The sequence below is a fragment of the Mirounga leonina genome, unplaced genomic scaffold (assembly GCF_011800145.1).
Source record: "Mirounga leonina isolate KUSES-001 unplaced genomic scaffold, KU_Mleo_1.0 Mir_125, whole genome shotgun sequence".
Lineage (NCBI taxonomy): Eukaryota > Metazoa > Chordata > Mammalia > Carnivora > Phocidae > Mirounga > Mirounga leonina.
Window position 1 is genome coordinate 14,322,546 of NW_023270305.1, and position 15,771 is coordinate 14,338,316.

A 15,771-nucleotide genomic window follows, 5' to 3' on the forward strand; every position below is an offset into this window, starting at 1 on the left:
AGAGAGAGAGAGGCGGCGAGAGAGGGAACACAAGCAGGGGGAGTGGGAGAGGGAGAAGCAGGCTTCCCGCAGAGCAGGGAGCCCGACGTGGGGCTCGATCCCAGGATCCTGGGATCATGACCTGAGCCTAAGGCGCCCCAAACTCTAACATCCTTTGTGTAGCTGCTCACAGCTTGATTCTTGACCAACTCGTATGCCCCAGACACACGAGATTTCTTTTGTTTCCTTTAAGAAGTCTCTCACATCCAGGCTTTTGCTTATGCTGTTTCTGCTCCTGAAACTGTTCTCTCCCCACCTCTCCTTTGCCTGGGAAACTCCTACTCATTTTTTGGTTTCACCTTAAGTGTATCGTCATTTTGGGCACCCTCCTCAGTGCTCCCACTGCAGCTGTACTTCCCTTACCTAGCCCCATGCCCTATGACAGGGGTTCAACCCCGACTACACATTTGAATCTTCCAGAGAACGTCTAGGTTATATTGACATCCAGACTCCTCTCCAGACCAACTATAGCAGGGGGTGAGGCCTGGGCGCTGGTAGTTTTTTAAAACTCCCAGATGATTCTAATCTTCAGTCAAGGTTGCAAACCACTGCTCTGTTAAATTATATATTTATTTCCACATTCCAGGAATGTGATGACAGGGAACACCAACCCCGGGGCATCCCTAGTGCCTGGTACAAAGTGGGTGATGAGTACATATCCGTCCTGCTTACTTGACAGGGATTAGATGAGACAGTGCAGAGTGACACTGTGTGAGTGACTGTAACCTGTGTGTGTGTGAGACTCTGTGTGGAATGCCATGCACTCAATAGCTGAAACCTGTGTGACAGTGTGGGGTGTCACGGTGTGAATGACTGCGCCCAGTATGGGAAGACCACTGAATGGCTGAACACGGTGGGACTGTAGAGCGTTTTCACAAGGTGAGTGGCCGTGTCCTGAGTGGGGAGGTCACAGGAAGCCACCACAGGAGGGGCTGTGTCCTGTGTGCCAGTGACTGGGGACCGTGCCCAGGCTGCCCAACTCGCGCGGCCGGGCAGGGTTTGAAGAAGGCGCTGGAGGCACCTCTCACCAAGATGGCGGCGGGGGGGGGAGGCCGCTAGTCCTCGCCAGGGGCGGCACCGCCGGTGACCGCGAGGCGGAAGCAGGAGGCGCCCGGGCGCGCGACCCGGGCGATGGGGCGGGGAGGCCATTAGCAGGTGACTCGGCTCCGCTCGGCGGCCCGCGAGGTCCCGGCACCGCCCGTCACCACGCCCGCCGCGGGGCCCAGGGGAGGTGGGCGGGGCCCGGACCCCGCACCTGCCGGTCAATGGCCTGGAACGGGCGGGGCCGGGCGCTGGAGCCAGTCAAGAACTTGAGGGTCGGGAGGTCGGGACCCACCCACCCAAGATGCCGAGCTCCTCCCAGAGCCCTCAGAATGGCACCTGGACAGAGCCTTTCTCCCTGCTTTTAGGTCTTGGCGCCACCCTCTACTTGGGCTACTACTGGAGATATGTGCCCCAGGCGGGTGCGGGTCCAGGGCTCTGGCCGGCGGGTTTAGGATCCTCGGGCCTAAGGAGCAGCTTCCAGCCAGGGGCTCGAGCCCTTTGTGGGAGGTGGCACGATTGCGCCTCCCGCAACAGGTGCAATCTGATGCTCCCACCCCACCACCAGCCCTGCCGCGTGCCGCAGCAGGGTTCTGCTTTGCTCTCATCACCTAACGGAGAGTCGGTTCTTTGCCTGCCTAGATTCTCTGCATCCCGTAGGCTCCCCGTACCAGTTAGGCCTTTCGGGCACCGGGGGTGGGGAGGGTGGGGGTGGGGGGGTGCTGCTCCCTAGGATGTGGGCAGACATCTGGGGAAGGGCGGGGTGGAAGGCATCCCAAGGTGTCAGGGAGATGCTTTCCTCTTCTAAAAAGGCAGTTTAGCTGAGTTTCTCACTAGCTTCACCGAATAAAGGAACTGGAGGCCTGTGTGGCTCTGGCTAACTCCCACCACCTCATCAGCTTAGTAGGGCCTTGCTTCTCTCACAGGCTGGGGGAGGTTCCCTGCCTAGCTCAGGACTAATGGATAACCCTGTCGTTCATTCTGCCCTGTTTTAACTTCTAGGCTCTCCATGTATATATGCTGCAGTGGGCAAGTCTGAAGAGATTTTTCACTGAAATTCAGATAAAATACATTAATTTACATATCCAGAAAAATCTAAATCTTTTTAATCTTCATTAAACTGTTCTAGGTAACTGAGTCTAATATAAAACCAATTGATTCAAGCCCTTAAAAAAGATCTATAGGGAATTTAAATGTTGCCTAGACTTCTATTTTCAGAGCTTTTTACATTCGCATGTACTGTCTGCCTTAATAAAAGATCCAAACCTCACAGTACCCTATAAATCTTACCTTCCATGCCTAATTTCAAAAGTCAGTCATTTCAAACCAGAGCTCACCTTAACTAACCATTTTCCTTTGCTTGCAACCAGCCACAAAGAAGTCAGAGACCTCTGCCTCTTTATATTACAAACCCTTCCTTGACTTCCAAATACTGGTTAAAATGCAGGAAGTGCATTCTGGAAGTCCTGAGGAGTTTGGATGGCCCAGCATGGTAATGGACTAGTATTGATTCATCCACAGAGACCAATGGCATATTACTAATTGATTCTCAAGAAATGAGTCAAGAAACTCTTCACTAGAGCTAAAATGAAATTAACCTGTGACCTAATCTGTTCTACACTGCTGAGCTGTTTGATCAAGGATTCCATAAATTGATAACTCAAAATCCTGGCAATGAGGAGGTAATAGAGTACAGTGACTAAGAGCATGAGCTCTAGAGTCAGACCTGGGTTTGAATCCCAGCTCCACCTCTAGCTGTCTTTGGCAAGATAATTTATTCAACATTCAAACCTGTTCCCATGGGGGAACCACAGGATCTATGCCAAAGAACTGTTGTGAAAATCACAGGATATAATCATGTGAAGTGCTTAGCACAATGCTTGAAACCTGCGCACTCAACAAATTTTACCTACTAGTATTGGTAGTAACACCATTAATTGCAAATTCCACTTTGCCTCTTGCTTGCTGTGTGACTTTGGGCAAACAACTTCATCTGAACCATAGTTTCTTCACTTACAAATATCCTAGCCCCTAAGGTTGGGCTTAGCCTAGTACCTGCGCATAGCACACAATGAATCACAAGCATCATTATTCCAGGGCTTAAGGAGCAGGGTACAAGTCACAGCTCGAGACAGTGGCATGAACAACTTGGCCTCTCTAGTTCATAATTTACCCAGCCTTTTGTGAATACTGGCCTGCAGAAGACCTAGAAATCTGATCATCAGGTTCCTTAGGGCTCGCAACAGAAATGCAATTTCTATTTCTTGAGCCTGAGGCCTTTTGGCTTTCTACAGCACACCCCTCTTTCGTAAGCCATGTGGCTAGGCCCTCTCTCACTTGATGTGCATCCAGAAGAACCAGCAGAGGCGTTTAAAGTCAGGGCCAACTCCCCCACTGACCTGTGTGTCCCTGCCATTGTTACCTTCCCTCTGGCTGGCATAAAAGGAGAGAAAAATCTGTTCCCATCGGGACTATTCCTCCTTTGGAGTATGCTCTAACAGCAAGCCCCATGACTAAGAAAATGAGGTGCTGTGGTCGAAGCCCTTCAGCTGTGAGCACACGCTGTAGGAAACACGAGTATGTGGCAATGGGGTGCTAAAGCCAGGAGCCAGCATGGCCAGAGTTAGTCTTAGGAAGATGCCAGTGTGGATAATTCAACTGCAGAGCAAAAGCCACAGACAGAATGGTGCTGTACTTCTTCAGCCTCTGACGGGGACGCCAGCCCTTTCCACAAGGAGTCAGCTGGGCAACGTATATTACCTGCTCTCTCCAAACTGGGGCTGGGGCACGGATAGGCGGAGTGGGAGAGTCAGCACTCGGTCAGCTGCAGCAGCTCCCAGCCCTGGCACTGAGTCCGTTCAGAGTCAGGCCAGGGAGGTGGCACGCCAGGGAGGTGGCACTCCAGGACTGGAGTTCCTGAGGGCTCTGGCGGGACTGTGTTCACAGAAGTGACTTGGCCGTTCCGGGCCGAAGTGTGCTAGACTTCTCACCGCCGGAGGCTGGCCTCTGGAGAGGCGTCACGCTGGTGTCGGGCGTCTCACTGGCCTTGCAGACACCAGGGGAGTGAGGCAGACTGTGTTGTGGTTGCAGAGGCCTCAACTGGTGACTGGGTCCTGGTTTCTGGCCCTCCTGGAGCAACACTGTCCAGTCACCCTGGAGGTTTGCTACCCTACGCTGTGGTGTTTTGAGGGGCAGCTCCAAACCACCTTCCGAGTCTTCCTGCAGTCTCAGCCTCCAGTCCCTTACTGGAGGTAGGAAGGGACAGAAGGGGTAAACGTGAGGCTGCACCTACAAGGGAATCCTGTCTTCCTTCTTTAAACTGAAGGTAATCTTTGCCCCATCTACCCTGCTGTGTTGGGGGCAACAATCAGAGTGGCTATATGGAAGGGCTATTTAATTGCTTGACCATGAGGTAGCATTTAATCATTTATGTCCCATTACACCTTGTTATGGTCTTTTTTTTTTTTTTAAAGATTTTATTTGAGAGAGAGAGCATATGAGAGCGAGCGAGAGAGAGAGCACAAGCAGGGCCGGGGGCAGAGGGAGAAGCAGACTCCCCGCTGAGCAGGGAGCCCGACGCGGGGCTCGATCCCAGGACCCCGGGATCATGACCTGAGCCGAAGGCAGACACTTAACTGACTGAGCCACCCAGGCGCCCCATACCTTGTTAGGATCTTAATGTCTTGCATAACGTATGCCCTCAAATGATGCCAATGGGAAGGTTTGGGAGTTGTTTGTTGGGGAAGAGAGGTAAACCTTTCGAAGTACATGGAACTCCTAATAGTATCTTTGTGTGCCCTTTTCTCCCAACCACAGTGAAGTCCTCCACACCCCAGATGGACGCCAGTTCCTGCTAGACTGGGCTGGCCAGTGTGGCAGCAGTCAGTACCCTGACCCTACTACCCAGCCCATTGTATTACTGCTTCCTGGCATCACAGGCAGTAGCCAGGACTCCTAGATCTTCCAACTGGCCAACCAAGCTCTGAGGGATGGTTATAGGTAAGGATGGGCCAAGTCCAGAGGAAGTGGGTCGTGTCTGAGAACTTGTAACAGGGAGGTCAATGAAGACCCTGAGACCTCTGGGGAGAAGGCACTATATGAAGGGCACCTTCTGCGTGGGGTCTTTCTGAAGGCTACCAGAAGGGGAGTGGGGCTTCTAGAGAGGGTCTGGCTGAGATGTACCTGTGTGTGCCACAGAGCTGTTGTATTTAATAACCGGGGCTGCCGTGGGGAAGAACTGCTGGTGAGTACCCTCCTTCCTCATCGTAGCCCTTCCCCCGACTCCCTTAAGAGATCCCTGACCCTGGGGTTCTACCTACCTGTCCTCCTTCCATCTTTCTGCCTTCAGGCCATGGCCTCCCTCCCTACCCAATGATCTGGTTTGCCTCAGACCCACAGGGCCTTTTCTGCCAACAATACTGAAGATCTGGAGATAGTCGTGAACCACATAAAGCACCGCTACTCCTGAGCTCCACTGCTGGCCGTGGGCATCTCTCTTGGAGGGTAAAGGTTGCCTGGGCTTGACCCACAGGCCCAGTCTTCCTTTGTTTCCTCCTCCATGTCCTCTTCCCCTCTCCTCTGTCCCTGCTCACTAATGCAACCCTTCTTTCGTGGCCCCTGGTCCATCAGGATATTAGTGCTGAACCACCTAGCACGAACAGGGCAGGCTTCGGGGCTGGTGGCGGCACTGACTCCATCTGCGTGCTGGGATTCCTCTGAGACCACCCGCTCCCTGGAGACCCCACTCAACTCGCTGCTCTTCAATCAGCGCCTCACTGCTGAGCTCTGCCACATTGTGAACCGGTAGGGTCTTGGCAAGTGGGAGGCGGCAGCAGACAGGGAGGGATGGCGGACATACCAGGTTCTCCCAGTGCTCAGGTCAGTTCTTTATCTGGGTTTGCTCACTCATGAGACAGACAGGGTCAGGTCCAGGCAAGGCAAACCTCTATGAGCTCTTTTGCAGAAACAGAAAAGTAATGGAAAAGGTGGTGAATGTAGACTTCGTGCTACAGGTATAGTCTTTCAACCACCACCCCCTGCCCAAAGTTGTTTAATATCTTCTTCTCCCTAGCCTCATCTTAGCCTACCCCACCCTCTACCCCGGGCAGGCCTGCACCATCCGCCAGTTTGATGAGCGCTACACAACTGTGGCCTTCGGATATCAAGACTGTGTTACCTACTACCAAACAGCAAGCCCAAGAACCAAGGTAGATGCCATCCAGACCTTGTGCTCTGCCTCAATGCAGCTGACGACCCCTTTTCCCCAATCCATGGTGAGCAGCCTGAATCTGGATGCTTTAGAGGCCCCAGGGAAAACGGGCCACGAGGTGCAAGTAGAGCGCGCCTGGGCTCTCAGGAAAGGCCCGGGTTCCTGACCTCCTCTCCAACCCTCCCCAAGCCCTTCCCCTACAGGCTGCCCTACGCTCTGCCCACGTGGCACGGCTCATCACAGCCCGGGGTGGCCACACTGGCTTCCTGCAAGGGCTGTTCCCCTGGCAGCACTGCTACATGACCCGCCTCCTGCATCAGTATGCCAAAGCCGTCTTCCAGCACTCGGCGGAGCTGCTCAACCTCAGTGGTCTCTCTCCTTCCAAGAGAGGCAAGAGCGGACAGGAGTACCACCGGGGTCTTAATTCAGTCTTCGCTTATTTATTAAATATCAACTTTTCCCGAAGAACAGTCTGAGGTTCATTTTCCCTTTCCTCAAGGTTAGGGTAGGCCATCCAGGAACTTACTGTGTCTGTAGCCAAGCTGGCTTGGAGCTACCAGCTGGACCCAGACACGACAGCTTGGGTTGTCCTTTTGCCCCTTCCTTCCCTAACTGCAAGTCCCAGGCCAGGGCCTGCCCCAGCAAACACGAGGGGCTCATGTGAAGAGCAACAGATGGACAGCAGTACCTCCGGGTTCTTGGGCATCCTCACATATTTCTGGAGAGAGGACAAGCTCAACTCTGGAGCCTCTGTTAGGCAGAGGGAAAGATGCAGGTGGCATGGCCTGGGTTGCAGGTACCACTGTCCTGGGTGGATCCATGAAGAATGAAGGGTTCCCAGGACTCAGAGTCACACAGGGCCATAGCCAAGCTTTCACTGGGCGGGGCAGGCAGTGCCCATCAGTCTCATCAGAAGCAACCCCAACTGTGGACCCAGGTAGGGTGAGCAACAGGGTCCAGGCCTCCACTCTGGTATAGAAGATGGCGGTGTCCACACCCCTGATTCCCCAGGAGCATGAAGGCTAAAGAAAACCTGGGAAGACACCCTGGAGCAGCACGATGGTCATAACAATAAGCCCGACACAGAACAGGAGCAACAACCAGACAGGAACACTCCCTGCACGAGGGTAAGGAAAGAAGTCAGCAGGCAAAGGGATTCACAGCCCTAAGAACAGAACCGTTTAAGAAGGGGGCAGATGGCTACAGATAAGCAGCCCATTCTCCAGAGGGGCAAATTTATGCTATAGCTAGAGGTAGGTACCCCCCACCCCAATGACTCACTCCGCGAGGGCAGCAGGTGCAGCTGGCAACGACTATCCACAGCCACAGAGAACAGGGCAGTTTCATGGAACCCAAGGAGCTCTGGACCACGACCCTTCTCAGGTAGAAAGGCCACATCCGTCACAACAATGCCATGAGCCTCCTTCACATAGTAGAGGCGCTGGAGACAGAAGAACTAGTGAGGGAAGGCCTAGTTGGAAACATGCCTTCTGGAAAACATGCTCCCTGTCCCCAGACGGCCTTCCCTCTATGGGCTGGGCCAGGCTCCTTCCTGCACACTTAGATTGAAGCAGGTCTAGATTCTCCCCCTCGAGAGCCCTCAGGGCTGCGCCCACCTCTACGCCTTACCTGGAGAGAGAAAGCTATGTAGATGGCCACAGAGCCGGTGACCGTGCCCAGGCCTAGGAAGGTACCCGAGTCACTGCAACAAACAATGAAGTGTTCACTGTTCTGGAGGCCCGTGCAGCAAAATTCGCTAACAGTGGTCTTCAGCGCATCAGACCAGACACCTGCCCGAGCTCCCCCAGGCACCCTGCGAGCAGTCAAGCCACCACCGTCTCACACCTGACACTAAGGCAGGAGATGACTTCATGGCCACAGGACTTGGTCCGAAGGGGCAGGAAGGTGGAGCCATCCCAGGCTGTGAGGTAGCAGGGTGGGGGCTGGCGCAGACGCTTGTGGGGAATCTGCACTGTGAAGAGTCGCAGCCGGGTAGGTTGGTCTGGAACCTGCCCAAACCTGGGGGGGCCAGGCGGAGAGGCTGTTCAGCTCCCAGGGCCTGCCTAGCCCTTCTCAGAGGTCTGTACCCTCCTGTACCCTGGTCAGGCCTGGGGTAATACCCACCAAGGTTGCAATCCTCCCCAGCTTCCCCCCAGTGTTTTCCCACTCCCCCACCACATCTAGGCTGTGCCTCTTTTAGCTACCCTCTGGGGTCTCACACCTGCAGGCCTGGTAGCGGTAAGGCGTGTTAGAAAAGGTGGGTCCATTCTCTTGCCACTGCAGCTGTGTCACCAGCTGATCCTTCTGCCACACGGAGGCCTTAAGGTCCCAGCCCACAGTTACCAACTAGTCAGGAATCAAGATTCCAAGGATGGACAGTTAGGGGATCCACCTACTGGACAAGCAGCATCATCACCTAGTTTCTCCACCCTCTCACTTCCTCACCTTGCCATCAGGCCCCAAAGCCAGGTCCTCAATCTCTCCTTCGTGGGCTCTGAACTCCAGAACTTTCTCTAGGCTGGGTACCTGCAGCCAAACCACCAGCATGGTTACCCCAGGTACCTGGCAAGGCGCCACGATCCCCACCCGTCTCTGCCACTCAGTGCAGGCTTCACTCACAAGTCTCCCAAAACCCATGTTCGGTTTCTCACAATTCTGGCCTTGTTGCTATCGACACTGATCCCCTAATCCCCCAAATCATACCTTCCAGATACGAACGTAGCCATCCGTCCCTCCAGTGGCAAGCAGGGTGTTATCGTGGTTGAAGCATACAACTTTCTGAAACGGATCAGGGCTGAAGTCTGTCTGCACCGCTTGCAAATTCTCTACACTGAGTTCTATCCTCTCCTGGTGGGTTTCAGCTCCAGACTTCTTCTCCACTGGGGCTGCCCCCTTCCTCTGTCGAGGCCCCTGCTCCTTGCAACCTGCAATACAAAGAGCCTGCCAGGTTCCAGGCTTCTACAGTAAGTAGTACTGGTCTCCTCCCTAGTAGTGAACATCCGGCTTCTTCCTGCCCCATTTCTTTAAGAAACCAAAATAAGTGATCTTACTCATTTAACCCTTTCCCCAAAGCGAAAGAGGGAGCTTCTCACCTGCCTTCTCTGCCTTGGTTTTGCCCTTCTGCTGATGGGTCTGGAAGCGCAGGAGCTGACAGTGGGCATCCTGCCCTGCGGCAAGGATGTTACCAGCCAGCGCCATGTTCATGGTAGCCCGTGTCTCTGTGTCATGGGAGTGTAGCAAAGAGGCACTCAGGCGCCCGTTAATCTGCTCTAGCTGTAGAAAGTGCTGTGGAAGAGAGAACTAGGATGAGCAAGGTTCAGGGGTGCCCAGAGAGCACCTCAAGGGCAAACTTACATCTTACAGTCTAAAGCCCTACCCCTTTGATTACTGCACTTTCTACTTTAAAAGGCTTTTTCCAGCCTGCTTGCTTCTTTCCCTCTCTTGGTTTCTTTCTTTCAACCGCACAAATCTGTACAGCAAGGAGGGTTGGGGTTAATACCTCCAGTTTACAAAATAATAGGGTGACCCTCAGAGGAGTGAAGAAACCCAGCCTAAAGGCCAAATGCAGCACTCCTGCCACTGCTCTCCAGCAGTGGGACAAGTCTTTGCGGCCTCCCCAGAAAAGTCCAGGATAAGACCCCTGGGGCTGCTCTTGAGCTCGAGTTGAAGCCTAAGTTCCTGCCTAAGCGGCGCTGTGTATTTTTACTCTACCTTAGGAGTTCCTGGTGAGTAAGTTCTTAGCTGAAATTCGCGCCGGGGCGCCCGAAAAGCCTAGACTTCCCACCGGGGAGAGGTAAGGTCTGAAGCTTGAGATGCGGCCATTCCCAAGATCCCCTACCACCATCACCCCTGCCGTGACCCGGCCCCAGTGGCCCTGAGCTCTCACCACGCCATTCTTTATGCCCGTCTTGGCAGCACCTCCTCCGCCTGCAGCGATGAGCAGCCCCGTACTGGGGTCGACCTGAAGCGCATACAACGGGAACGGGGCCCGGTACAGCTCTGGCGCCCGTCGCCGGCCCATCCTGCTCGCGGCGCGCTTCACTGTACGTACTGCGGCACCTGGGACATGCCCGTCCCGGCCGCTATTTAACTTGGTCCCGTGGCCCCCAGGAGGATTCTGTCACACCCTCCGAGGTGCCAAAACTCTAACCCACAGATTTGCCAAAACGACACTCAGGGAACCGGACTTCCGCGGCCGGTCTTAACTGGGTCTGGCTGTCGCGCAGTGCGCACGCGCACCTAGCCCGCTTCTCTCCTTGCGCAGGCGCAGGACCGCCAATACGCGTCAGCACTAGCGGGCCGGTGAGCCAACACCCCCCTCAGGATTCCGTCCCCCTTGTGACGTCAGCCTCCACCATGTTTGTGCGGGGCCGAGAGGCTTGCTCTTCTTCCAGGGGCTCGGCTTGGTGATTCCGGAGGAGGGGAGCTAATAAAAGTTAAGGGATGCTAGCAAACCTTTAATAAATCTGTGGGGGCTCTTGACTTGCTCAGTTGGTAGAGCATGTGACTCTTGATCTCAGGATTATAAATTTGAGCTTTGAGCCCCAGGTTGGATGTAGAGATGACTTAAAAATCCTTGGTTACGGCTGTCCCCATTTCAGGAGTGATACACAAGCTCAGTCCTTATATCTCAGAGAGGGAGTGATTTGTTGCAGGTCACACACCTTGGAAATTCAACATGAACTGTGTCTTTTGCCTTTTAATGGAGGCAGAGTGGACTTTAAAATAAAACTGGCTTCAAATCCTCAATCCACCACTTCCTGTTTTTTGTTTTTTATATTTATTTTGAGAAAGACTGAGAGAGAGCATGGGGGGGGGAGGGTCAGAGGGGGAAGCAGACTCCCTGCCGAGCAGGGAGCCCGATGCGGGACTCGATCCCGGGACTCGATCCCGGGACTCCAGGACCATGACCTGAGCCGAAGGCAGTCGCCCAACCAACTGAGCCACCCAGACTCCCCACCACTTCCTGGTTCAAGGAAACCGCTATTTACCTCAACCAAACACCTATCCCCTGTGGCTGGCAGATTTGAGAGTTGGCCATTCTTGTGGCTCTGCACACAACAGCATTCAAGGGTTTGGGAGGGGGCTGCTCCCTGCTGACACCCTCAGAGGGAGGCAACTTGTCTCCCAGGCAGGGCAGGTCTCTTTTCTGCCTGGCATTTCCATCTTCCTGAAGGGGTGGGTCCCTTGAGTTTCTGATCTTCAACATCAGACTCTTAGATGTTTCTCTGCAAGTGAACCCTAGGAATGCCGGTCCCTTCAAGGAGACACCTCTTGCTGCTCCCCCGGCTGCCTAAGTGAGCATTCTTGTTAACCTAAGGTGCACTCAGAGGAAGGAGCCCAGTGGCTTCATCTTTGGGAATGCTGTTGTCTGTCCCACCAGATTGAATTAAATATGTAAAGGGCCCCGCAGAGCTGTCTGCACATCTCAGGTGCTCAGGCCTTATGGACCCCATGCCCTCCTCAGATACATGGCACCTACTCTCTTGGTCACCCTGTTTGACTCTCCGCCTCCCCTTGTTTATTTTTTTTTAAAGATTTTGTTTATCTCACAGAGAGACAGCGAGAGAGGGAACACAAGCAGGGGGAGTGGGAGAGGAAGAAGCAGGCTTCCCGCTGAGCAGGGAGCCTGATGTCGGGCTCCATCCCAGGACCCTGGGATCATGACCTGAGCCGAAGGCAGACGCTCAACAACTGAGCCACCCAGGTGCCCCCTCCGCCTCCCCTTGTTTAGTTGTGGTCCCCAGTAGGTTCAGCTACCCACTATGTCTGCTCAGCAGGACACCGATGTTTGTTGCAAGCTTTCCTTTCCTTTAGTGCCCACAGTTCTTGGTCATGCCACTTTAAAGAATGAAGAGGTAGACCAGACGACGAGTGGTGGGCAGCAAAGTTTAACAGAGCTCCTGAGAGGGAGGGGACCCAATTTGGTGGTTAAACCTAGGGGTTTTTATGGGTGATTTGGTGGAGCTGTTTTAATCTGATTAACCCTCCATGGGACTGTCACCCAATCAGGTTTTTTGTCCACACGCTCATCTACCTATCAGGTAATTGTTCACGTGGGAAAGGGTGGAGGGCTCCTTCCAGGGTGGTGTTTCATAGTAGCCTTCAGGGATCAAGAGGGCGGGGCCGCCACTGCCTTAAGGCATGCTGGCCAGCCACAGGCCACTAGATCAAGCTCTTAGCTTAAATATCCCACTGGCTGTTGACCTGCCCCCTCTCCCCCCGGGGCCTGGGTTAGGACACCCAAGGCCATTCCCTTCCTTTCTAAAGTTGTAAATCCTCCCAGTTGGAAGACTTAAAGCTGGGGCACTGAGTAAAGCCTAGAATAACAGAATGGGGGCTTTTTCCTTTTAAGGGTGGTTTCCTCTTAGGACAGAGGGGGATGGGGGGCGCTTACCCCTGCCTGCCTGCCTTCCGACTATCCTCCATCAATGTGGGAAATGAAGGCAAAAGAAAAAATTAGATTTCTTTATAACTTAACAGCCCACTGACAAGTCCTTGAGACAGGCGAGGCGGTGACCTTCCCCTAGAAACTCCACTGCCTCAATGTTAATACTTCGCTAGAGGCAAAGGCAACCTTAGCTTAACATTATCCCAACTTGCAGGATCCTGGAAGTCTCCTTTAACAAATAAAAATTCCTTTGAAAACTTCCTTTATCTCTAACCCCAAGATATATGTTAGCGATCATCCTCCAAGCATATGGCCCACTGATAAACATCTGAAGGGTCTCATGACTAACATTTTATTAGACAGTAATAAATGACCTTTTCCTAACAATAGCTAGTCCCCTCAAGGTCCTGGAAACCTTGCTTCCAAAATTCCTTAGAGACTTACGCTATCCCTAACCCCCTCCCAACTTGAAAGTATATAATCAGCCACTCCTCACAACTCCAGGGCAGCTCCTTCTGCCCACAGGTCCTGTCCCTGTGCTTTAATAAAACCACCTTTTTGCACCGAAGGCGTCTCAAGACTTCTTTCTTGACTGTTCACTCCAAACCCCAACATTTCCACATCAGACACTAACACAAGTTTTGCGGGTCGGGCTTTATTGATACACTATAGGCTGAATGGGGTCTAAGGGTGCCCTTCATCTTCTTCAGCCAGGAGAGAGCAGACTCCATAAGGGGCTCCCAGGGTTCAAGGCTGGAGAACACACCTGACCTCCTGCCAGCCAGCCCTTCAGGGTGTCTCGGGGACTCCCCAAGATCGGGGGCCTGGTAGGGGCAGCAGGGCTCGGAGGAGGTGCTCCAGAGAGCCTCCTTGGCTCTGGAACTAGGGTGGTGACTCTCGGAGAATGGGCTCTGGAGAGGCAGGCCCCTTGGACGCAGAGAAAGGCCTGGGTTTCAGGGAGACAGTGGCTTGTTTGGGTGCCTGAGGTAGAGGCCCTGAGAAGCACATAGAGTTTGGTGACTGGAGGCCTGTAGATCTGAGACTCGCGGCCTGGGAGGATGTGCCGCGGGCTGGAGGGGTCCACGCCTGAGCCACTGCTGCCTGAGCTGCTGGAGCCTGGGATGCCCGGGTTTGATATCCATGGGCCTGAACAGCCTTGCCCTGAGGCCCTGCTTCCTCTGGCTTTCTTTCTGGCAAGAGATGCAAGGCCCTGGCCTGGCCCCGAGGCAGGCGGAGGCCAAAGCCAATGCCTATGCGGAGTGGTCCGGATTCCTGGCCCTGGGCACAGGGCAGTAGCTGGGGGAAGGCAAGCAGCCGGGGTCCAGTCCTGTACCTGGGGATGGGGCAAGAGGGGCTGCGGGGCTTGAGGCACAGCAGGCATATGGGATATTCTACAACGGGGGCCTGGCCAGTCCTGCCAAGCCACAGGCGCTGCAAAAGCAGTAACCGCAGGTCGTGTGCGATGCGCCGGTGCCCCAGATGGACCACCAGGGCCTGGGCCAGGGCTCCTGGGTCCCGGAACTCCGCAGGGTCCCTCTCGCTTGCCACGCATTCTCCCACCGCCCCAGGGGAGCCGGTGTCCCCGTAGTGATGCCAGGGCCATGTCTGCCTGTTTGAGTGGACCCCACCAGAAGGTAGGCTGGGGGTCGGGGAAGTGACGGTGGAGCTAGGGCAGTCTCCTGGGGGGGAAGGAGACTGGCAATGAGAGTGGGGGAGAGAGGTGTTCTGTAGCTGAGAGGGAGAGGAGGGATGCGTGTGAGTAGGGGAGGGGTATGGCCGGTGGGAGGGAGAGGAAGAGGGGGGGTGGGAAAGAGAGAAGTAATTCTGATGAAAGAAACTGGGGGAGCTTGGGAGAGAGGAAGAATAAGGGTGTAGGATAAAGTCAGAATTTGAGTCAGAAGAGTAGAAATGGGAGCCTAGAGAGTGGGACCGTGGCGGAGGGGAGCAAGGAGAGTGGGAGAGAGGGGGTGGTCGCTGGGGAGGCAGAGGCTGTAGGTTGCTGGATGAGGAGTCCACAAGTTGTGAGGGGCTCAGAGGGGGGCGCCCAGGGGGCGCTGCGTTCTGTAGCAGCACCTGGTCCTTGTTTTGAGGCAACATTGCCTTGAATTCAGAAGGGACTGGGGCCTCAAGACCAGAGACGAGAGACCTGGCAGAATCAGGACCAGTATCTCGGAGGCCAGACCTGGCTGAGAAATCAGGGCCTTCTGTGGCTCCAGCCCAGGGTTGGTGCAGCTGTTGATGCCAGGACAAGGAGCCACCCAGGCCTGTAGCACTAGGCTCTCTGAGTGTCTGGGTGGGAGCTTGGGTCTAAACTTGGCCTCTCACTTTGCAGTCAGCCATTGATGAGGGATGTATAGGGATGGAGAATCAGAGCTGCCTCTTGGGAGCTGAGGGACAGCATCAATCGTCTGGGTGAGCTAGGGAGGAAGACACAGCCCAAAGGACCTGTAGAGAAAGGAACAGAATCGGAGATATTGGGAGAATTGGTCCACTTCTGGCTCTGAAGACTGATTTACCAAGACCCTAAATCCTTGCACCTTTGGGATCAGAAGAGCTGGCAAAATGCTCCAGGGAAGGTGAGAGATGAGAAGAATGGCGGGGGGGTGGGGGGGCAGGTAGAACGGAGGTGGAGGAGGGGGCTTGAGGATGGCCGCTGAGGTGGGACTAGAAATTGTGTTCTGGTGCTGTGAGCTCTTACCAATGAGGGTTCCTCTGAGCTGTGAGCTGTGTTTCACAAGGCACTTTAGCAGTGAGGAACCTGGGAGAGAGAGGGACAGTCACAAAATGGTGGCCACACCCCCTCCGTCCCCAGCATCTGTCACCCTAAACTCACTCTGACCCAGATTTCTGTCCGAACCTTGCCCTCGGTGGTCCTCCAGCCAGGAGGAGGTCTTCTGTTACAGATTTTTGCTCCCCTAAACCTGAGTCAGGGATTCTGCAAGCATCCTGGTTTCCTGCCCGTCCGGTTTGCCTGACTCCTTGTCACCCCTGATGCTGATGTCCTCTGCCTCGGCCGGGCCCTCAGCACGCCCAGCAGTGGGAGCAGCACGACCAGCAGCCGTGGGGCCAGCTGGTGAAAAGTTCTGGGAGA

At 54.4% G+C, this 15,771-nt stretch overlaps 3 protein-coding genes across 4 annotated transcripts; 1 reads left to right on the forward strand and 2 right to left on the reverse strand.

Annotated features, from left to right (window-relative positions):
* Nucleotides 1-1,384: 1,384 nt before the first annotated feature.
* ABHD1 (abhydrolase domain containing 1) lies at nt 1,385-6,765 on the forward strand. Its single transcript, XM_035000527.1, is given in 10 exon segments — nt 1,385-1,498; nt 4,171-4,331; nt 4,897-5,079; nt 5,278-5,323; nt 5,471-5,583; nt 5,710-5,883; nt 6,044-6,092; nt 6,189-6,303; nt 6,306-6,353; nt 6,479-6,765. Coding segments are annotated over 10 exon segments (1,290 nt in total).
* Nucleotides 6,708-10,509, reverse strand: PREB (prolactin regulatory element binding). Of its 2 annotated transcripts, XM_035000755.1 has the most exons (9): nt 10,176-10,508; nt 9,382-9,574; nt 8,993-9,213; nt 8,735-8,815; nt 8,511-8,635; nt 8,135-8,308; nt 7,919-7,991; nt 7,571-7,730; nt 6,708-7,406 (listed from the first exon to the last, which is right to left on the reverse strand). In XM_035000755.1, the coding sequence occupies exons 1-9, from the start codon at nt 10,308-10,310 to the stop codon at nt 7,312-7,314; spliced, it is 1,257 nt and encodes a 418-aa protein (XP_034856646.1). In that variant the 5' UTR covers nt 10,311-10,508; the 3' UTR covers nt 6,708-7,311. The 2 variants fall into 2 exon arrangements, with proteins under 2 accessions (XP_034856646.1, XP_034856647.1); XM_035000756.1 differs by lacking the exon at nt 7,571-7,730 and having other exon boundaries at nt 7,353-7,406; nt 10,176-10,509.
* A 3,053-nt stretch (nt 10,510-13,562) lies between these two features.
* On the reverse strand, nt 13,563-14,777 carry PRR30 (proline rich 30). The gene has a single exon (XM_035000529.1). It carries the CDS (start codon nt 14,775-14,777, stop codon nt 13,563-13,565), a length of 1,215 nt encoding a protein of 404 aa, XP_034856420.1.
* Between the last annotated feature and the right edge of the window lie 994 nt (nt 14,778-15,771).

Bases quoted from the DNA above. Each gene is read 5' to 3' on its own strand.
- PRR30 (XM_035000529.1), bottom strand. From the start codon at position 14,777: ATGTTGCCTCAAAACAAGGACCAGGTGCTGCTACAGAACGCAGCGCCC.
- PREB (XM_035000755.1), bottom strand. From the start codon at position 10,310: ATGGGCCGGCGACGGGCGCCAGAGCTGTACCGGGCCCCGTTCCCGTTG. The intron at 8,816-8,992 runs GTATGATTTGGG...GTTTGGCTGCAG, and splicing joins GCTACGTTCGTATCTGGAAG to GTACCCAGCCTAGAGAAAGT. The intron at 7,992-8,134 runs GTGTGAGACGGT...TGTTTGTTGCAG, and splicing joins ATCTCCTGCCTTAGTGTCAG to TGACTCGGGTACCTTCCTAG.